This window comes from Diospyros lotus, chromosome 11 (genome assembly GCF_014633365.1).
Source record: "Diospyros lotus cultivar Yz01 chromosome 11, ASM1463336v1, whole genome shotgun sequence".
NCBI lineage: Eukaryota > Viridiplantae > Streptophyta > Magnoliopsida > Ericales > Ebenaceae > Diospyros > Diospyros lotus.
The window spans coordinates 23,707,160-23,730,401 of record NC_068348.1 but is presented as its reverse complement, the minus strand read 5'-3'; the positions used below and the strand labels follow the sequence as shown (position 1 = coordinate 23,730,401).

General features: G+C 34.5%; 2 protein-coding genes across 4 annotated transcripts; both read right to left on the bottom strand.

Annotated features, from left to right (window-relative positions):
• Window positions 1-2,799: 2,799 nt before the first annotated feature.
• On the bottom strand, window positions 2,800-4,320 carry LOC127812493 (E3 ubiquitin-protein ligase Os04g0590900-like). The gene has a single exon (XM_052352893.1). The coding sequence runs from the start codon at window positions 4,040-4,042 to the stop codon at window positions 2,993-2,995; it is 1,050 nt and encodes a 349-aa protein (XP_052208853.1). The 5' UTR covers window positions 4,043-4,320; the 3' UTR covers window positions 2,800-2,992.
• Window positions 4,321-6,043: 1,723 nt separating this feature from the next.
• Window positions 6,044-13,337, bottom strand: LOC127813695 (28 kDa ribonucleoprotein, chloroplastic). Of its 3 annotated transcripts, none has more exons than XR_008026173.1 (5): window positions 12,836-13,337; window positions 12,609-12,707; window positions 9,981-10,271; window positions 8,288-8,432; window positions 6,044-6,717 (listed from the first exon to the last, which is right to left on the bottom strand). XR_008026173.1 is itself a non-coding variant. In XM_052354807.1 (5 exons), the coding sequence occupies exons 1-5, from the start codon at window positions 13,202-13,204 to the stop codon at window positions 6,712-6,714; spliced, it is 867 nt and encodes a 288-aa protein (XP_052210767.1). In that variant the 5' UTR covers window positions 13,205-13,337; the 3' UTR covers window positions 6,055-6,711. The 3 variants fall into 3 exon arrangements, 2 of the variants coding, with proteins under 2 accessions (XP_052210767.1, XP_052210768.1); XM_052354807.1 differs by having other exon boundaries at window positions 6,055-6,717; window positions 8,288-8,389; XM_052354808.1 differs by lacking the exon at window positions 6,044-6,717 and having other exon boundaries at window positions 8,007-8,432.
• Between the last annotated feature and the right edge of the window lie 9,905 nt (window positions 13,338-23,242).

Below are 23,242 nucleotides of genomic sequence, written 5' to 3'. Positions count from 1 at the left end.
ATAAAAATAATTTACACAGAAAATATATTAAACTCTTACCAAAATAATGTCTATTACCTTTCTTAACACGTCTCAAAATTACTCTATTAACAATTAAACATAATAAATTAAAAAAGTATTTAAATAAGTACCACTAAACTCAATTTTTTTTTAATACCAAATATATTTTACTTACTTTGCTCTTTCTGCTTTTCTCTTTTTAAATCTCTCTTTAAATTCACACCTCTACTTGCAGATTACTCTTCACTTACACTAATTCAGTTTCATTCAAATTAATTCCCTACTTTCAGATTTCTATTGAATATTTATATACAATTTACACCATTTCAGCCTAAAAGAAAATTAATTCCTAGCCACAATAAAGTGTCCATATTTTCCTGAATTCCTGCCTAATTTCATGGAGCTTTCAAGGATAAAAATTTTCACAACTTTCCTGAATTAGGGGGACATGATAAAACTTTTTTGAATTTAATAAGGCTGCTGAAAAAGAAATGTGTGGGCGCATGGGACAGCTAGGCCGCACAGCCAGCGCGTATGCCTTCAGCTCCAAGTATGCATTTAGCAAAAAAAATCCCAAACTTGCTCCCACCATGATTTGAAGAAACGCAATTAGTATAGATGGATGACGTGATAACAGTTTTGAGAAGGAATGAAATAATGAAAAGATTGGAAACGGTAGCTGTGAAGAATTCTGATGGAGAGGGAGGAACCAAGACAAGAAAAGAAGATCAAAATCTTAGTGGAGAGATTCCAGCAATGTTGAGTAAGCAGACTGTTGCCTGACATTCGAAGAAAACTCTGGGGAGTCTTAAATATTTAACTCCTAGAGAAGACAGTGAAGATTATCAAGTTATAAGAAATCACGTTGAGCAAAAGATTATAGTCTACGAGGATTCACATCCAATTTATGCAGCTTCTTACTCAAATCTCTCTCACCGGCTCTTGTTTGCTTTCTTTTCTTTTTTCTCTTGGTGTTTGTCTTACTGATTATTGATTAGGGTTTAATGTGTAGGATCTCTGTGGCAATTATTTTATGATCACAATTTTAATTTTAGATTTTTGTTTTCATTTTTAGAATTTTATAAACAAAAAAAAAATGTTTATAAAATTTTAAAAATAAAAAAATAAGACAAAATTACAGTCAAACGTGCCCGCAACTATTATCATGAAATTAATTGAGCCTAATGTATAATTTGAACAAGTAGCTAATTTATTTTTGTTTTGCTGGGATAATTGTTTTCTTATGGTATAATACTGTGATATTATGCTCTACATATCATTGTTACGAAGCAATGTAATGGTAACTAATATCCTGAGCTAAACATATATTTGCCAATATTTTTATATGTTACAATTATATATTACTAGAAGTGATCCATGTTATATATGTATAAAAACAAATTTATTATTAACAAAGATGAGATAAATTGAGCCAGATCATCATATTAGTTAGCAAATAAAAATAAAAAAAAGGAAAGAAAAGAAAAGATATATATTCTATTGGTTAATTTTGTTAGTAATGTATGTATGTTGAGAAGGAATATTACTAACAAAATATAAAAGAAATTAAGATATATATATGCATGCGACTATGCTAAGTTGGATGGTTGAAGAAGTTGAAGCAATTTCTGCATTTGGCATTGGAAGAGCAGGAAAAATTGGAGAGCTGAGAATAATAATATTCCCAGCAGTTAAGAACATGCCTGCGCCTAATATAATTAAGTTAATAATTTGATTTATTTGTACATGATAAACAAATGCATGTTTAGAAAATCAGAGTTCATTAGACAATCCAACATGCTTTGATCACATTTTATATCTTTAATTAATTATTAGAAGAAAGATTATATATGTCTATTGTTACTCAGATGTCGTAAAATTTTTTACATGTACAGTGTACATTGCATTGCATTGCGTTCAAGAGTATTATAATAAATTTATGTAGTCTATGTATAATTTAATAGAGAATAAAAATTACAAAACAATCAAATCTACCGACACTTAGAGAAAAATCTACAAATAGAATGCGTTCGAGAGTCAGCTTTTTTTTTTGGTTAGCCCATGGGCCATGGACATGGTTGATCTTTTTCTTTTAATAATATATTTTTACTCACTAGTAGTAGCAGTAGTAGTGGGCACCCACAAATTATGTTAAGCGTGTACGTTTGTAATTAATCTCTTTAATATGACATTGATGCCCCTCTGTCTTCGCCACCACAGCTTTTCTCACCTCACCATGTCAGTGTATCCTCTGGGCTAAAATATTTAGGTAATACTTACATTCTGCTCGTTTTTGTGCGATTTTTGTGTTCATACTTCGATTATATTAAGAAAAATAAATTATAGGTTAGACATTAAACGAGAATCGAATTCATAACCTATCGAATTGACACCGATATATTATTCATTCGATCGCTCGACCTATATTCAGAGCTACTTGCATTCTACATAATTGTAAATTTGGTTAATTTTTATATTTAATTTAATTTGAAATTATTATTTATCTTAAATTTATATCATCAAGATAAATTTTATTTTATTTATTAAAAATTTCCAATTTATTTGATGGGATAATATAATATAATATAATGTTAAATAAGTTGTGAAAATTTACATGGAATTATTTACTCATGGAAAAGGGAGGGAGGGAGGGAGGGAGGGTGATTGAACATTCTTTTGCAAATGGAAAGAGAGAGAGAGAGAGAGAGAGAAAGAAACAACAACAGTGTTGTTGTTGTTGTTCTTCGGGCCGCCAGCCAGCCAGCCAGCCAGCCAGTCAGTCAGTCAGACAGCCAAACATTAAAAATCAGCATCCTTAAAAATCGAAGCATTCATACGATGAAAACAAGCGAGAAAATTGCCGAGAAAAATCCCTCGTCGCTCTTGCACAAGACAACTTCTCGCATCACACTCGTATTTCACATACCTCTCCAACGATTTTCATATGGCGGTTTTAATTCCACCACAACATTAATAATTAATTAAAACCTTTTCACAATGGAATCATTATGCTTTTCCCTCTACCCCGCCGTGAAAACGAAAACGCCCCCCCGGAAAACGACCTCTTCATCGCCACAGGGCTCGTCACACAATGCAACGCCAAAGCCCTGCCGCTGTTTCTGTGCCCGCACTTGCTGGTCTCCCCCGCCGGCCGCTTCGACGAACCCACGTCGCCTTCCACCTCACCATCCTCGTCCTGCTTCAGCCTTAAAACATCTGCAATCGAAACCCGGCCTTGACACAAATCATCCATCGACACCGATCTTCGAATCTCTTGACCTTCTTCTTCCCCTATCTCAATTACCGTGTCTCCCTGATCTAAATCGTCTTTCCCGCTAATACCCATCTCTATATCTTGCGCTTCAACTAAATTCTCGTTATTGTTCGGTAAGGATTCATCAGTCGCCGGTGGTTCTGCTTCCGGCGGCAGTGGCGTCGGCAACGGCATCGGCAACGGCTGCGGAGGCGGAACCGGGACTATATTAGCTCGGCAGAGGGGGCAATTGGAGTGGGATTTGAGCCAGGTATCAATGCAGGCGACGTGGAAAGCGTGGCTGCATTTCGGCAACAACCTTAAGCTCTCCGAATCCTGGAACTCGCTGAGACAAACTGGACAATCCGTGCCGTCGATAAAGCCATCTCCCTTCTTGTACCTGCACACTGTAATAGATTTGATCAGAGCCTCGTCCAAGCCGGCGTTGGCACCGTGCCATGACTCGTGGGTCGACGGATCGTCGTGATCTTCGAGTTCTTCGTCGGCTTCATGGCTTTCTCTACTTCTCGGAGAGTCCATGTTTTTACAGTACTTGGAGATTATGGCGTAGTAGCTGACGAGAAGGAAGGCGCTGGCCAGGATTCCGATGATGGCAATGACCAGCGGGGAGAAGTTGGGGCCGGAATTGTCGCCGGGGAATTCAATCGGTGGCGGCGGAGGGAAGATTATGTAGCACCATTGGGGGCAGTATAAGCTGCAGAAGCCTTGGGAACAGTCCTTGGTGTTCATGTATGGCACCCAAGGTTTCGGATTTATTAGCGATCCCATGGCTAAGTGAATTGGGAATCGATTCGTCTTTATCCCATGGCGACAACGGGTTGTTCCTCGTAAGCAAAATCTTGAATCTAACACAACTGTGAGAACTTGAGAAGATAACAATGGTAGATGGGTTTTGAAGGGAAGGAGGAATTACGAGAGGGGTTAGGATGGGAAGTGAACTAGGAACAGGAAGATTGAAAGTTGATGATGATGATTTTGTTGTTGGTGGAGGGGTGGGTTTCTTTTTTTTTTTTAACTTTGCTTTTCTTTTTTCTTGTTCTCTTCTCTTTTGCTTTTCTTGAGCTTGCTTTCTTGGGGGTAGTGGCTTGTTGACTAGGTGTGATGTTGGTTAGGAATTTATTAAAGTAATCAATGCTTTTTCTTTGTTTTTTTCTTTGTTTTTTATATTGAGTGTGCATTGCAATATTGCAGGAGGCCTCTGCTCTCTTCAAGTCTGCAACACTATATGTGCAAAATGAGAAAGGAATGTCAAATCAGCATTGTCTTTGCGAGGTTTGGTTTAATTTTGGGTTGTCTTTTTTTTTTACCCATTTTTGCAAGGCAAGGGAGCTGATTAAGCAGCATTTACGTGTAATATATGGATTTTGTGTCTACATTGGGTGTCAAAAATTAAGGATAAATTTCGATATCAATTTTATAGATATCTTATTCGATTTACTTTTACTACTTGGGGTCTGTCTATGTGATCCATTTGATAAGTACATTGTAACCTAACAAATGGGATGGTTTTGAATAAAAAGAACTATATGGACTTAAGATCAAAAACTATATAAAAATGTCAATAAAAATAACTATAGTGACAACAAAAATATAGAGCGGGCAGCGGGGGAATACTGTCACATGGGGTGGGTGTCCACACACACAGGTATTCACGTGATAACGTTTTTTATTCTACTAAAATTAAGTGCCCCTATTATATTTGTCTAAGTTTATTTTTAGTGAGAATAAAAGATCAAGTAATGGCAAAATCTGATGCTGCTGTTTTCTGCTCTCATAAAATGCTGGGTGGGAAACGTGCAGTAAAAGCACCAAGTTGGGGTGGGAATATGTGCTCTCTCAATTCAAGATATTATTCACAACCCTTAGCTTTTTAAGGCTTTCGTTTCAAAGACAGAATCACAGAAACATGTTCTGATCTCTTAATTACATAAATTTTTTATTTATATCTTTATCTTGTCATATTATTTAATATAAATAATTGCTTTAAATATTGGTACCCTGATTCAAATAGTACAATAGTGATTGTGGATTTCAAGAGAAGGAGGAGAATGAGATGCCACCACACCACTCTCCCTTTCCTTTCCTCCTTGTCATCGCTTACAACACTTTGTTTAATTTCATCACATTAAACTGTGCATTCTTTTTGGGCACAATACCCACCCGCTTCTTTTGTACTGTGTTTTGGTGCCTCAATTTCAGTCAAATCCAAATAGATTTGTATTTCAGTTCAAATCTATCCTCTATTTACATCAAAATATAAGAGAATTTTAAATGTCATTTAGATTAAAATATTTAATTCACATTTATTAGTAATAATTACTTATATCTATATATACGTACCTATATTTCTTAAAATATTCAATATATGTATCTATATATTTGCATATATACATATGGTATATAGGCATGCATACATTGCACATATGTACATAAGTTATATGACTATAAACGTATATATATATATATATGTGAATATATTTATATATGTATGTATTTATAAATGTATACATGAAAGTAAAATAATAAAAAAGGAAACAAGTAATAACAAAAGTGAGAATATTAAAGCCCACGAACTCGAACCTTGGTCTCCCGGGGTACAGCTTAGCAGTTAAGGTCGGTCCGTTAGCTTTTTGGTCATTTCAGTGTGCGCGAGTTCAAACCCTGACCACGTGAGTGCTGAAATTGAGAGGCTGAGTAGCGAAATCGTTCATGATGGAGTGTCATCTAAGAAGAAAAAAAAAAAAAAAAGCTCGAGCTTTGTAATGTAATATTTCCAGAAGTCTTCGATAGAGTGATCTTCCATGGATTGGAAAGACATTTAAGAATACAGCTTGTGTGACTAAAAGCAAAAGCATACAACTTTACTTACGCTGAAGGGCAAGGAGCTGATAAACATTGATGCTAACAAGAAAAGAAAATAATATTGTAAGGTAGCATTTTAATAGTAATTTTTATGTAAAAATTGTGTATCAATGGTCATATTTGAAAAAGGCAAGTCCAAGCTGAATGATAAGAACAAAGTCTGCAGTAGTGGGACTCATTGGTAGAAAATCTCAGTGAACAGCTTTATAAAGCCAACGATACGTATGGATCATGATGAAACAAAATCTGGAAATGCAAATGCCTAGATGAATGACGGCAGCAGCAAGGCAAGAATAAGCAGCAACTGTAGCACAGTGATAATCATGATAATCCCTTTAATTTTCATGGCTACAAAGGGGAAGAAAAGCCAAGAAATTCTGACTCATTCCACCTGTTCTTTTACTGTTCTTTTACTAAGAACAGATGGAAAACAGTGTCCAGCATCCTTCCAGTCATCTGCCCTTATCCTTTTGTGGATTCAACTTCAGTTAATGATGATAAGGATATGCTGTTGCCTCTGTTGCAACTTTTAGGGTTCTCTTTCTCTGGTTTCAACTAGTAAGTAAATCCATTGATCATATCTGTGTCACACATTAAAAAAAAAGAAAAAAAAAATCAAATCAGAATTTTTACTTTTGTGGGTTGGGGGGGACATTAAAAACATGGCCAGAAAGCATGTCATCTGGGCCATGCTTCAAAAAGCATGATGTTAAAGTAGCCAGTTGATATCGGCAAAAAAAAACAAAAAAGGAAAAAAAATTTCACATCGTTATCAAAATTTGAAGTAATAAAGGAGAAAAATGATGTGGAAAATTTTAAATCCTAATAATGTCTAGCAAGATGAGAGGAGGTTTCTAGCTAAACGCTAACTGGCAGCAACTCAATGGACACCCAAACAACAAAACAAATAGACAAAATCACTGTTCTTTACCCTACCAATCTCAATCATTGGTGCTCCTTACAAAGCTTCCCCATCTTACCAACCCAAAAACACGCGCAAGAATAGATCTAGTATCATAATAAATAACAACTCAAATAAGAATTATAGAGATTTTTTTGTGTTTATGGTTTGATAGATTATTGCATATGCTCAATAAGTTTACTCAGCAGCGAAGCCAATGCGTATTCAAAAAATAGTAGCATCGGGATATTCTCGTTGATAAAAAGAAAAAATAAAAAATAAGCTGCGGACAGGAAACAACTATTGGTCAACAATCACTTTTGCAGCCAACTGCCTAAAACCTACACGATAGCCTATCAAGTTGCATTCAGATCTTTTATATATCAGTATACGAAAAACTCTCCCGGAAGAAATACATTTAAAAATATTACAGTACTTCAGTCAGTTTTGATGTCTATATCATGTGGTTGATGCTAACAGCCAACAACATATTCGCTTAGATAATTGTTACTTTTCAGATGTCTAAAGTCTATGCATGTAAAACTTATGATTTCCTGTTTATAGGAGTTCATAACAGATTCCTTCCCCTAATGAAGGGTTGACATTAACTTCAAACAATATGACCAATCATGGCTTCTACAGGCCCGTTTTGCATTATATCTATTTGCAGGTAATATTTCAACTCACTAAGATAACTTTGATATTCCATGATCAAGCCCCAAATGACTCCCTCCACTCCTCTTTTAGGTGAATCCAAGACTTTTCAGTCGTAGAACTACAATAAAAACACCATAAACTGCTTCCAATATGCCTAGGTTATATTCTCCTTGTTACTGGGATAAACAAAAGGTACTTCATCGAAAGTATTTTATCCTCTTTAGTTTTATTACCATCTTAATAGATGCCAACTAGCATTCAGACGTACATCAAATTTCACACTTCCACCAAAGAATTAAGGGGCATAATAAGAATATGAAATGATGAAATGATGGAATGAGGCTTTTTTCCAATGTAACAATATGTAGAGAGAAAGAGAGAATATACTACACTGCTAGGAAAATTTAGTGAAATACACTAGAAAAGTAACTGTCACAAGGGAGACATTGTCAACCAATGCAAAAATGTAGACAGTGCTTTTGATTACTTCCATGTGCAGAAGACATGAAAATTTCAGTTGGAAGTGTCATTTGGCCTTCTTAATACTGGAAAATGAGGCAACCAGATAATCTCTAATTGTATATTGATCATGCCTGTTGAGGTTCGTCTGAAGTGCCTTCCTGTTCCTTTCCATCTGTAGAGTCCTGAATATTCTTTTCACTGAACTTCAATCGAACTGGTCGGTCCATTAATTCCTGCATTAGGAAGATTAAGAGGATCATAGCCTCTGTCGCTGATCTGATGCAAAGTAAACAATAATAATGCATTATAGCCATTAGGAGCCATAATCCAAGAGTATTAATATAATTAATGAGATCTTTCATTTAAAGTAAAAGTTAGCTATTGTGCTTGTGTGTGTGTGTGTGGGGGGGGGGGGGGGGGGGGGAGTTGACTTGTCTTTCTTATTTTATTTCTAATTTATCTTTCTTTATTTCCATTATAATAACTGTTATTTTGTTAAAGCATCAAACGATGCCGTTTGGACTAGGGGATAGGATGGCCACATGTGGAAACTGCAGGCTGCCATGTGGCGCCTACAGGATGGCCACATGCGACAACCATCCCCTTTCTCCACAAGGCACCTGGTTACCTTTCCGTTGGAATATTGATCGTGTTGCACGATCAAATCTTGACCATTCATCTTACCTTTATGAAGCTCTATCCCAGTCGTCTATAATTGCTATTTATCACTCGCATTGGGATTTGAAGCATTAGATGAGAAAAATGGGGAAAAGAGCGAGGGTGTCTCGATCGGCCAAGGGTTTTGGGGGTTTCTTCGTTTGCTCTGTAAATGCTATCTTTTTTTGTTCTTTGGTTCGATAGGACTTAGCCTCTAATTTGTATTTGTAATTATTGGGTCAATTTTGTTAGCAAACCAGTGATGTACGGAGAGTGTTTGTGAGCCGTCTTTGAGGGTGTAATCTCTGTTTTCATATAGTACAGTAGGCTCTTCTCACTGGAGCTCAACGTAGACATAGCCCCAATTTGGGGTGAACCATGATAAATCCTTGGCCCCCTTCTTTATTCTTTATTCTTTCAGTTTATGTTTACATTTTGAGTGTGTGCTTGTGCATGCTTCCGGTTTCTAAAAGTATTTTTCAGATTTTTTGTGGTTGAACTTGGTTTTGGTGTTTTTCTTGAGTCCTCTCCTATTCGTATCAATAACTTAATATAATAAGTTATATTGTTCCACTAAATAAATTTTATGAATTTTCCATTATTACTAAGTGTAAAGCCCAACATATTTAAGGCCAACCAAAGAGGCTGCCCTAGAATGACCAAAAGCCTGATGGGGAGCGTAAAAACTCCCTCTTTCAATAGCCACCTTCCATTTTCCCTCCTCCCTTTCTTCTTTTTTCCCCTCATTTCTTTTCTCCTTCAGACCATTATTCTCCCTTTTTCTTCTCTTTCCCCCACACCCCTTTCTCTCTTCTCCTACCAACATCTCTTTCTCCTCTTTCGATATTTATTGTTCAATTCGGATGACACCACAGCTCCAAGCAACAAGAGACCCATCATTGTGACATCTCTCTCTTCCATTCTCTTTAGTCTGGGTCTTCAATCTAGACAAAATGGAACATGTTCGATGGTGTTCCAAGACGACAAAGCACCACGTTCCAGGGCGCGGGAACTGGATCATGGTCCCGGGAGGGTAGGGGGAACCTAATAACTATGTTCTGTAAGAGTATTTTATCACATATCATAATTAATGGAACATTCTTATGCACAACGGGAGATAATTGCCTTGCAGGAAAGCATGCCACAAGATTGATCTTACAAGAATACCTTCCCATCCAAAACAGAAATTGCAGACTCTGCTTCCTCCTTGGTGGCAAATGAGACAAACCCATACCCAGCAGATCTTCCTGAAGGGCTTTCGAAGACAACTCTAACTGAAACTGGATTAAAATTGGTAGAGAAAAATTCTCTCAGATGGCTGGACCTCACTTTCCATGCAAGATTAGACACATACAGCTTATGACGTGTTTCTCCAGCTGGGGGAACTGCAGGCGGAGGACGTGATGGTTTCTTTAACCTCTTTGCAAACTCAACCCTAATAATCCTACCCGATAATTCCTGCACCAGCAAAACCTTTAATTCAATAGATGTTCTGGAACATTGAACATGCTAGAAAATGACACTTTACAAACTGTAACCAAGAATGGCAGCAAGAGATGGAGAAAAAATCTATGAAACAACTAATTAGCAAATTCGTTTAACAAAAGGCATTTAATTTCAAAGCAAAATTATCTTGAGGAAACAAAACAATAGTGCAATAACCATAGAACTCCTAGGTCAAGCCATCAAGAATGGAAAGCACAGAACAAAGTGGGCAAGGTGTTCATAGGCATGAGTTGAAACAGATTTATGCATATGCATGTTTTATTAAGTTTCACAAAAGATCCAGGATAACTTGTGTGGTTACTGGCTGTTTGGCTACATTTAAGCTTGAAGAAAACTGATAGCTTTTATGAAAGACAAAAAAGAGGAAAACAGGAAGGGGGGAGGGGGCACCATTAAAAAAACACAGAAGAAAAAAAAAACCCTAACATTTCTAACATGTAGCTAAAAGATTGGAGGATTTGCAACACATTTCTCTTTGGTATTATATAGGTAAAAAATTCAAATATCATCTAGTTAGTTGGCATAAGGTTTGTTTACCTTGGGGGGGGGGGGGGGGGGGGGGGGGTCTTGGTATTAAATGATTGGTGTTGTTTAATTAGGCACCGTGGTGAGTGGCTTTGGAGGTTTAGGATGAGAGCAAGTTACTTGGAAAATATTTATTTAGAACAAATATGTGTGTGTGTGTGTGGGGGGGGGGGGGGGGGGGTGTCTTGGTATTAAACGATTGGTGTTGTTTAATTAGGTACCGTGGTGAGTGGCTTTGGAGGTTTAGGATGAGAGCAAGTTGCTTGGAAAATATTTATTTAGAACAAATATGAGTGTTCCAGGAAAGGGTAGTCGTCAAAGGACCTAGGGAGCTTTTTCAATCTCATTCATTTTGAAGTTAGTAATGCTTAGGTTCTAGCTTGTTAAAGGGTGCGGGCATAGGATGCTTTGTGAGATATTCACTACCTTGTTTGGGCTTGCTACATTCAAGGAGACTTCAGTGCGTGACTGCTTCTCTTTATCTCATGATTGGATGAAGGGTTGCCGGTGCCCTATTTATAAATTATCTCTAACCACTAGCCAAAGCACAAGGCCTTTGATCATAACAAATGTAAAAAGGACGTCTCAATGCATGAGATTCTTCCACCCATTACAAGAGTCGAGGGACTAGGGGAGGATTGTATTTCTATTCATCCTTCCCTTATTTTTTTGGTGAGCAAACATCTTTTACAAGAGGTTGTTTCCACGGCTCAAATGGAGGAACAACGTAATACTAACAGTTAGCAAACCATAGGCGTACCCATAATATCAACAACTACCACAAGGCAAGACAATTCAAATAAGAAGAAAAGGAGCAATCTTAGCACAATGACTAACAAAAGTTCTAAGATGCTGAGAAATTTCACAAGAAAAATATACAGAACAGCTGGAAGAAGAAATATTATTATTCCTCAAGAAGAATGTATGTACACTCACACTGCATATTTATATTAAGGCCTGCCTACTAACTGCTATATAGTTATAACAATTTTATGCTAATAACTACATCTACTAACCAACAAGTTGGTTTAGTTAGTTTTAACACACCCCCCGCAAGTTGGAGACAGTTGAGAATTCAACAGTCCCAACTTGGAAATAAGACTCCAGTGTTGAGCGGAGCTGAGAGGTTTAGTGAGGACATCTGCAATTTGACTTGAAGAAGACACATGAACAGGTGTAATAAACCCCCGCTTGTACTGATCACATACAATATGACAATCGATGTCCAAATGTTTAGTCCGTTCATGGAATACGGGATTTTCCTTGATGTGAATGGCAGCCTGGTTATCACAATGAAGAGGAATAGGTCCAGATATCGAAATATGGAAGTCTTGTAGCAGATAAGAAAGCCAAAGAAGCTCACAAACAGTGGTACCCATACTTCGATACTCTGCCTCTGCTGAAGAGCGCGAAACAGTAGGTTGTTTCTTTGTTTTCCAGGACACTAGGGCATCCCATGAGAAATTTCACAAGAAAAATATACAGAACAGCTGGAAGAAGAAATATTATTATTCCTCAAGAAGAATGTATGTACACTCACACTGCATATTTATATTAAGGCCGGCCTACTAACTGCTATATAGTTATAACAATTTTATGCTAATAACTTCATCTACTAACCAACAAGTTGGTTTAGTTAGTTTTAACAGATGCAACTACGGTTTTAGGATTTAAAGAGAAAATCCATTTTTTTATATAATAAACCAAAGGGGGAAAAAATGCCCAGAAAGTTAAAATGAGAAATTCCAGTGAAAACCAACTCACATGAGCGTCGAATTTATCTATGATGGCCTGAGCTTCTTCACCATTAGACATCGTGACGAATGCAAACCCCCTGTTCTTGCCATCCTTGTGCTTGATAATCTAATATTTACACTTCGAATCAAAAGCCCAACATTCAAAATCAACATAAAAATACATCTTTACTTACATAAACATAAACACACATTTATATATATATATATAGAGAGAGAGAGAGAGGGAGGAAGAACCTCAACATCTGCAACGGTTCCGCATTCACCGAATAGGTTTTTGATATCATCAACCGTGAAAGACCACGGCAAATTGAGCACGAACAGCTTTCTCCTCTGATTTGGGGATTGGGTCGTTTTCTCTGGATTCTCTTCCACTGCAATGTCCTCCACCATTGAGAAAACTTCAAAGCCTGCTAATTTTCTGGATGGGTTGATGGAGAGAAGAGGAAGGGGGAAAGGAAGGAATTTGACGGAAAAACTAGGCTTGGAAGCGGAAATGTGGAGCCTTGCAGACGGCGAAGATTTTGGGCATGGTGGGAATTTAGAAAAGGAGGGAGAGTGGGAAGAGAAAATGGAGTATGCTGGTGCTGCCTCCAGGGCCGCCATTGCTGTGGAACTGAACGAGGTATTCAAGTAGAGAACGCTTGGAAAGATAAATGAATTCGAAGGGATATTTGATGGTTATTTTGGTCATCTCAATATTTGTTCGTTGCTTCTGTATCAATTTCTGTGGAGTAGATAATGGGGCAGGACGAGCCAGCGGGCCTTACCCTTAGAATACATTATATAACACCCTTCCCTATTTGAAAAAATTACAAAATGTCATCTTATCTAAAAATAAATTCTTATTTTATTAAATAATTATTTTATCTTTCACGTTCTTTTCACTTTCTTTTTATTTAAAAAAATAACAAATTATTCCTGATCACCAAAACCACAAATTGTCAATTACCAAAACCACAAGGTGTTTACATTCGAATCGAACCCAAAAAACCCGTGTGTGTTCAGAGTCGAACCTAGATCATGTTACATATGACTTTGTGACTAAGCCCAAAAAATAATCAAATGTAGGTGAACATCATTTGAGTTCGATCACAAATTGATATGTATCTCAAGCCTAAATCTCTAAGTTCAAAGGTGGGTGTGTGCGTGCGCGTACACGTGTGTGTGTGAGAGAGAGAGAAAGAACACATCTCAAACCAACCCAAATCTAGTTTGAGATGCACTTAGAAGACTCAGACCTAGGTTTGAAGATGAGAGACAGAACAAGAGATGCACCTTTACATTGTTAATATGGTAAAATCCTTTCTCTCTCGTTTAAGTTTAAGAAAACCCTTCTACAAATTGAAGGGTCAAAAAACCCTTATATGCAAATCAAAGAGGTTTTGATTATCGATTTTTAGAAAATTAAAAACACCTTTTAAAATTATAAAATATTTTTATTTTGGGTAAAAAAGTGTTTATAATTTTGAAAATGGATTGTATTGGCTCAATCAAGCTTGGATCGATGGAGGCCTAAGACCTCTATTGGCCTTCCAACCCAATCTTCTCGGTCCCATACTTGCTAGCAGTGATCATCATCATCTTTGTACCTACAACACTCTTGCGTTCACTACAGGTTCCATCGACATTTAATGCAGTATTTAATGAAGATTCTATTGATACCACACCTTCATTAGAGAGTCTCGCTGGCGCCAGATATCTTCGTCCCATCTCATTGCAACACCCCAAGGCCTGCTTGCATGTTAAGGAACCCTTTTTCCCCCAGTATAAACCAGCTTGCTCATAGGCCAATGTATGTTCTTTTTAGACCCCTTAACACTCTGCCAATTAAATCTCTTACTCACTTTACCATCGAAGTGTTTGCAGGTGCTGCCACCCCTTACTCCGATCACCAGAACCAGCTCCAGCATTACCAAAATCTCCTTGTTTCACAATCATCTAGGCTAGAAAGAACAAACAAAATAATTGATAATTTTATAAAATAAATTATTAACTATTTATAAGGGAATACCTAAAGAAGTGAAATAATTAAGTTATTTAGGAAGATCAACCAATCTCATCTTTCTGTGTGTCCTTATCGACAAACAAGGAGATGACACGTGATTTCCTACAAATGACATATGTCATTTCATACAACACAAATCTAAAGAATAAGCTTACAAAATTTAATTCTCAAATCCTAATACTAAAGAACCCAACTTGTAACGCCCCATTTTTCGAGCGCGTTATAATTCAGGACAATTCTGGAATAATTTTTTTTATATATACTACTAAAACTAAGACTAAATCATATCATTGCTCTTATACATCCCAAAATTTCCATTCATTTATCTCCAAGGAGAATTATCATAAACATTAAATGCGGAAGCTAGAATCGAACCTAATATCATAACATTAATAAAAAATCAGCTCTTACATCACGAGAACACAAATTTCTCAACATGACTTAATCATAAGTTCTCAACTAACATTAATCCTAAATAGGGTTTTACATCATCATTTCTCAAACATTTAGAATTCGAAATAGCAAAATTTAAATACATAAGCAACATAACATACGTTCAACTGATCATACAACTCATCATGCACTTTGCTAAGTGCCATTACATGTCTCATTCATCATCGTTTCTGCTACTATCTTCATCTGGAACGTTTGAATGTTTCAGGGGCAAAACCCAGGTTAGATGATGAATCATCTAAGTAAGGATACAAAACATTTAATGCTCATGTATGTATGCAATGCACATAACATCATAACTCTTATGTTTGGGTCAACTGCACCTTAAGATTACCCACCATTTTTCCAGTCTCCTTGCCAGACCGAGGTGTATGGGTGCACCCTTAGCAAAGTAACGAAGCCAGTACCTAATCCCAAACCCATGTAATGTATGACCGTGAATCTCATTATGCTCATATGCATATTTCATAAATCAAACATATAAATGTAATCTACATGACATACTCACATCAAGGCATGACAACATGATGAAAATATTTACATAAAATCAGGTTTTGGTAGAACCACTTACAAGCCATTTTCATAAACTAAATCCAGTTGAATAGTACCATTTACCTTGTAAGAAGATAATTTTGCCCCTAACATAATTTTGCCTCAAAATTCGCGTCAGACTTCCAATCATACTCAATTATGAACCTTGACGTATCCTGGGCATCATAATTACTTAAGAAAATCAGATTTATAATTTTCTCTAATTTTTCTAATTTCTCCCATTTTCTTCTATTATTTCCTCCAAATTATGAAATAAATAGCTTCTCATAAAATTTTCTCAATTTCTCTTCACAATAATTCCTAAAACAATATTTCTAAGCCCCATAAATTTCCTCATAATTTTCAGAATCCATATTCTATTTATTTTTTATTTTCTCTTTGATTTTCAAGTATCTATTGCCTCAAAAATTTATAATAAATACCAATCATGCATTTTTCTTCCAATTTGGTCATCAAAAATTCTAAAATATCATTCTCATATTTTTGAAAATTTTCAAGAAATTTTTGAAGATAACTCACCTTCTTGCGGAGCGATTCGGTATTCTTTTATATTGCGACGAAGTCTCGATTTGCGCATCCAAGAACTTCTTCTATCACAAATCTTTACACAAACTACTAAACCCAGCCTATAGGATTTTTCTAGAAATTTTTTGGTATTTTTCTCTCTCTCTTTCTCTATTATTTTTCTTTCTCTTTTTCAAATCTCTTTCTTACTCTCAAATCTTTCTTTCAACCTTTCTCCTTCTAATTTAAGTACTCAAACCTTTCAAGTTTTCTCTATTTATAGAAGGTTGAATTAAACTTAACATAATTGTAGTGACCCACTATCTTTAATTATTTTGTCACATTTCTTAATTATTTTTCACTAAATCTCACTAAAAATTCTTAATTATTTATCCACACCTTACTTTGTCTCCCACATTTCTCAATTATTTCACCCATTATTTTTTATTATTTGTCCACACCTTACTTTGTCTCGCACATTTCTCAATTATTTCACTTATCATATTTAATTATTTTTGTCATATTTCTTAATTATTTTTCACTAAATCTCACTCATAATCTTTAATTATTTGTCTACACCCTACTTTGTCTCTAACATTTATTAATTATTTTACTTATTATCTTTGATTATTTGTCCACACCTTAATTTGTCTCCTATATTTCTCAATTATTTCACCCTTCATCTTTAATTATTTTGTCATCTTTTTTAATTATTTTCCACTAAATCTCACTCATAATCTTTAATTATTTGTCCACACCCTACTTTGTCTCCAACATTTCTTAATTATTTCACTCATTATCTTTGATTATTTGTCCACACCTTAATTTGTCTCCCATATTTCTCAATTATTTCACCCATCATCTTTAATTATTTTGTCATCTTTCTTAATTATTTTTCACTAAATCTCACACCCTACTTTGTCTCCAACATTTCTTAATTATTTCACTCATTATCTTTGATTATTTGTCCACACCTTAATTTGTCTCCCATATTTCTCAATTATTTCATCCATCATCTTTAATTATTTTGTCATCTTTCTTAATTATTTTTCACTAAATCTCACTCATAATCTTTAATTATTTGTCCACACTCTATTTTATCTCCCATATTTCTCAATTATTTCACCTACTATCTTTAATTATTTTGTCACCTTAATTATTTTTCACTAAATCTTCTTTTAAATAAATTATTCTTTTATTTAATTCATTAATTTTAAACCTATTTTCTTAGCCTACTAATTAGCCCATTTACTTAGCCTTTTATTTTTTTCAACTTAGCCCACTAACTTTAAATCCATTTACTTAGTCTTTATTTTTCCAATTTACCCCACGAACTCTAACCCCATTTACTTAGTCTTTATTTTTCCAACTTAGCCCACTAACTCTAAACTCATTAATATTTTTTTCAACTATAATCTCTAATTGATGTTAAAAATAAAAAAATAATTATTATTATTCTCAAAATACTAGGATATTACACAACTCCTATAAGCATAACTCGAATATTCTAGCTCACTTCATCTCTAGAGAATTCAAGCCCTACAGTCTCTCTATCTAGTTCAAGATTTTGCTAAGTCGATACGGTTCGATAGATTCTTTGCTAGTTTGAGATTGTTGGTCCCTTACTTAAGAAGGGGGTGAATTGAGTGATTAAAATTTTTCTTAATTTTAATAAATATTTTTGATTAATGATTTTATTAAAAAAAAATATTTGATAAATATAATAAATTGTATTTGAGATTAATAATAAATGTAAGCCACAAGATATAACAAAAATAAATACAATAAGGTACAACATAATTTATAGTGGTTCAGTGTTTCCACATACACCTAATCCACTCTCCCAAGGTCCACCCTTAGAGTTCCACTAAATCAAAATCACCAAGATTTCGACACTAGCTCACCTTGAAAACTAGATACACACCTAGATTACAATAGGTTATAGGCAAACACTACACCAAGATTTTCTCCATCTTACCTTGGAAACTAGATTTTAACAAATTTAGGAAACCTATACAATTCTCAATAATAATTTAAATATTTACAAATAATTTGTCTACATTTGGACACAAATAAACAATTAAGAACAAATTATACAAGCCAATAATATTTAAATAAATAAATAAATTTGTAACCTCAAATGGAGAAGTTCGGATTTGTCGTAGAAGACTTGATGAACTTTTTCCCTCTTGCCTTGTGGCTCTTTAGTGGATGAACAATGAATCTTTGAGAGATTTGGAATGCTTGGAAATTAGCTTGGGAGCTTTTAGGAGCTTTGGATATGCAATATGTGCAATGGATTCTCAACAAATGAGTTTGAAGGGTATTTATAAGCATTTTAGCCACTAAAGAAATGATTAATATGAAATTTAAAATCCAAAAAATATTTAGACTTTACCAAATAATAAGAAAATATGCCTCACATTTAATTCAAAATAAATTTACTTTTTGCATAAAAAATTAAGATTTGAAAATTCAAATATAAGGCTACGTTCTCTTTACTTTTCAATTTTCAGTTTTGAGTTTTGAATTTATTTTTAGTTTTCTGTTTTGATAGTTTGTTTTTAGAAAATTGAAAACGCGTTCTTTTTGTTATTTTAAAAAACTATTTCTCAAAACAAAAAATTAGAAAACGCGTTCTCTTTGAAATTTTGAAAATAATTTTTTAATGATATTTTATTCAATAAATTTGATTATTCAGTAAATTAAAAATATTTAATATTTATACATTATTAAAAAAATATCTAATTTTAAAGTTAATGAATTTTGTAATATTTTTTTCATTATAATAATAAAATATGAATAAATAAATAAATAAATGCGTTTTGAATTTTGAGTTTATTTTAAATGAAAACACTCAAAACAACTTTTTGTTGTTTTGAGTTTTCTTTACAACTTTTTTTTTTCTTTTCAAAAATGCATTTTTAAAAATAGTAAAGAGAACGCGTTTTCATTATTTTAAAAAATTAAAAACTAAAAATGACTTGAAAACAACAAAGAGAACGCAACCTAAGCTTTTGAGACATAAATGATTAAAACAAGAAAATATATCTAAAAGTAATCTACTTTAATTCAAAATAAATTTACTTTTTGTATGAGTAAGAGAAAACATGTCTAAAATCAATTCTCTTTAATTTAAAATAAATTTACTTTTTGTATGAGAAAGAAAAAATATGTCTAAAAGTAATTCTTCTTTAATTCAAAATAAATATACTCTTTGCATAAGTAATAAAAGCATTTATCAATAAATAAAAATTCAAACATAAACTTTTGAGACATAAATGATCAAAAGTAGGAAACATTTCTAAAGATAATTCACCTTTTTAATTCAAAATAAATTTACTCTTTGTACCCACTTTTAATTCAAAATAAATTTATTTATTTTATATAAGAAAGGAATAAAAATATTTTTGTTAATCATCAAAACTTAATTAATATGAGCAAGTTGGCTTAACAGAGATATTCAACTCCAAAAGTATTAGAGATAACTCTAAATATCTTGGTTCACTTTATCTTCAAAAAATTCAAGCCTAGCATTATCTCTATTTTGTCCAATGGATTCACCTCCACCTCAAGGTAATCAAATTAAGGAATCTCGAAAATAACTCTAGATATCCTTGCCACTTTGCCTATATAAAAGATGGAACTCCCACAAGTAAACCAAGAACTATAGGTGTCAAAAGGGCCGGCCCAGCCCGGCTCGGTCCGGCCCACGGACTTTTTGAACGGGCCGGGCTGGCCCTTTTACTAAAAGGGCCGGGCCGGGCCCGGGCCCTTTTGTCATTGATAGGGCCCGGCCCGGCCCACGGCCCCCCTTACAAAGGGGCCGGGCCGGGCCGGGCCCGGCCCTTTTTTTTTAAATAATTTTTTTAAAAATAATACATATAATATATACATATATAAATATCAAAATAATACATATATAAAAATTAATTTGTTTCTTTTTAAAATATTTTCTATCTTAATTCTTAAGTTTTAAATATTATTTCATTATTTTATATTTCAAAATTCTATATGCCTTATAATTTTTCTTGTGAATTGATATGAAAAATAATGTACATATAAAAAGGAGAATGTTTATTTATAATTTAAATATATAAAAAATTTAACTTAAAAATTTTAAATAAATTAATTGATGGTTATTATTTATATATATTGCGAAATTAAATTTTTTAGTATCCAATATCAATAATTACTAAAAAATAACAAAATTAAAAAAAAAAATGAGTAAGGGCCTTACTGGCTCATAAGGGCCCAACGGGCCACGGGCTGGGCCGGGCAGGGCCGTGGGCCCAATTTCTTTGGCCCAGCCCGTATGAACAGTAACGGGCCGGGTGGCCCACGGGCTGCCCGGCCCTTTTGACACCTCTACCAAGAACTCATACTACTAATTAGGAATTTATTATTTATTTATTATATTAACTTAAATGTCGAAGGTTATACTACAAAAACTAGACTAAACCTTTCTTACAAGTGTTTTTATCAAGACAAAGCTATGGTAATCAATCCCTAATACCATTATCACTTGACACCTATTGTAGGGCCCAAATTACATAACTCTACCTTTTAGCATTATCAAGCTTCCCAACCTTAGATGCTCAATCATCATAGCTCAACCCTCTTGCAGCTAGATAGGTGGGAACACCATAGAAAATCAACCACCATTGGAGAACTCGCCTTTATAACCTTTATCTTTACTTAATCGAAGGGCTAGGTCCAACAGTTGGTCGAGTTGTTCATAGGGTATATCCACCAAAATGAGTAACAACATCAACAAAAAGTGCAACACCATCAGCAAAAAGAGTAACACCAACAAGATGAGTTGTGCCAACAAAAATGAATGACGCTAACAAGATTAGTAGTAACAAGGGAATTGGAACTCCCGTTGCTCCGGTAGTAGGAGTAACACCACTTGAAAAAGGAGGACCTTATCGCATTTCCCTCACAAGAAGGTGAGACTCTACAGAAGAAGTGGCTTTAGCTCCTAGAAAATGAAATTATTAATCTAAAGAAGAAGACTAAGAAGCCTCGATTCATAAGACTGAGCCAACCACTAAGCTAATCCATTATTGTCAAAATCCTCTGGATATGTTTCACATTCCAACCATCAAGCTTTATGATGAAACCACCATCCATTGGAGCTCTTCTCTTTCCATATGCTTATTTAAGTAGCCACTAATGCCATGTGATGCTAAGCATTCTCGACAACTTTGGAAGGATATGTTAAGGCATGGATTCGTTGTGCCAAAAATGTCTTTTTTTTTTCGGGGGGGGGGGGAGGGGGTTGGACTGTTTGTATGATTTATTAAGCTGCAATAATAAGAATTGGGTTGAGAGAAATGAAGACTTTTTCCAATTTGCTTTTTTTTTTTTTTTAAATTAGCCATAATAAGCTCATCTGTAAGTCTTTCGATTAGGGATGAGCATTCTGTTATAACTGAACCGAACCGAACCGACTTGATACACTAACTGAAACTGAACTAACTGATTTGGACTTTGAACTAACCAAATAGAAAATCGAATAAAAAACATAGCCCAAAAAATCGAACCGAATATAAAAAAAAAACCAATTTAACCGACACACATCTTCCAAACCGATTTAACCAAACTGTACCTAGAATAATGACTCATATGGGCTTTTAGCAGCTCAACTGGCTTGAGTAATTTTAGTCCTTGCAGTGATATAGAGGATGAATTGGAACAATGAGTCATTAAAGGCTAAATTTCTAATGGAAGGGAGTTGGGCATTTGCACATGCAGCTAAAATAGTAAATTTCCAAACTTCATTTTTCTTGCATAGCATTAATCCAAAATTCATCTTATAAGGCTTGATACATGCAAGTTGACTCAGTCATTAGATAAATGCCCCAAGATGATTTTTCACATTTTAAAGCATTTGGCAAACTTAGATTTCAAGCCATAATAAGTTTTAGAATTTAGGAATGAAGTGATTACCCAAAAATTAAATCTCTCCTATTTTCATTTACTCCATTGGCTTTCCATCCTATTTTTGAGAGTGAGGTCTAAACTATAGAACTCCTCACCTCTCCTTTCTTGTGCCATGAGTTTTCACTTAAACAAATATAACATGTTCCCCATGTGGATCTCATGCACATTGGCACACATAAGGCTAAGTTTTAGCCTTGAGCACCCATCTATAGAGGGGACCTTTGGCTTTTGGCTCTTGAATGCCCTTTGCCTTAGTGTTGGACCTTTTAAGAGGATCCAAAGCTCCCATTTGTTGAACTACCCATTTTGGCACCCAAATTTTGATTTCATTTCTCTTAGAGGGTTGAGAAGTCCATCTATATGGTTTCCAAGATTTCTTTTGATATTTTGGCTTTGGTCTTGGAGGAATATAATTATTTTCACAATTAAGGTTGCCAAAGATTTCTCTATTGCACCATTTTCTAATGTGAGCTTAGAGTTTTGAGCTTTTAAAACTAATACTTCTTTCTCCAAGATGGAAAATGTTTCAACCACTTTATCATCTATTTTTGCTTTATTTTTATTTTTAATCTTTTCTTCTAAGACTTCATTTTCTTCTTTGAGTTCTAGAATCTTTTCCTTTAAGATCTCTACTTCATTTTTTAAAGATTCATTCTCCTCATCAAGATTTTCTTTTTCCTTAGCAAATAATTTCTTTGCATTCTTAAACTCCTTCTTAAGAGACTTAAATTTAACAAATAACTACTTAAATGACTCTGGGAGTTCATCAACTCCTACATTCTCTTCTTCTTCATCCTCAAAGGCCATGAAACATACTCTTGCCTCTTCTTTTTTGGATTGGGAAGATTCACTTCCATCCCATGCATTGAAAGCATGCATTTTTCGATATTTTAAATGCTTCTTCTTCTTATATTTCTTTTCTTCCTCCTTTTTTGGACACTCATTTTTATAATGCCCAACTTCTTGACAATTGTAGCAAGTAGGAAGTGATTTCTTACTATACTTACCTTGCTTTTTTATTAAACTATTTAAAGTCTTTTCTAGGAGAATTACATCTTCATCATTTTCACTAGAAGGCTCACTTTCACTTTTAGTTAAAAAATTTAGCTTTTAAAGTATATTCCTCATCTTTTTATGGGTTCTTTCATTTGATTAAGAACTAACTCACGGGTTAAGAG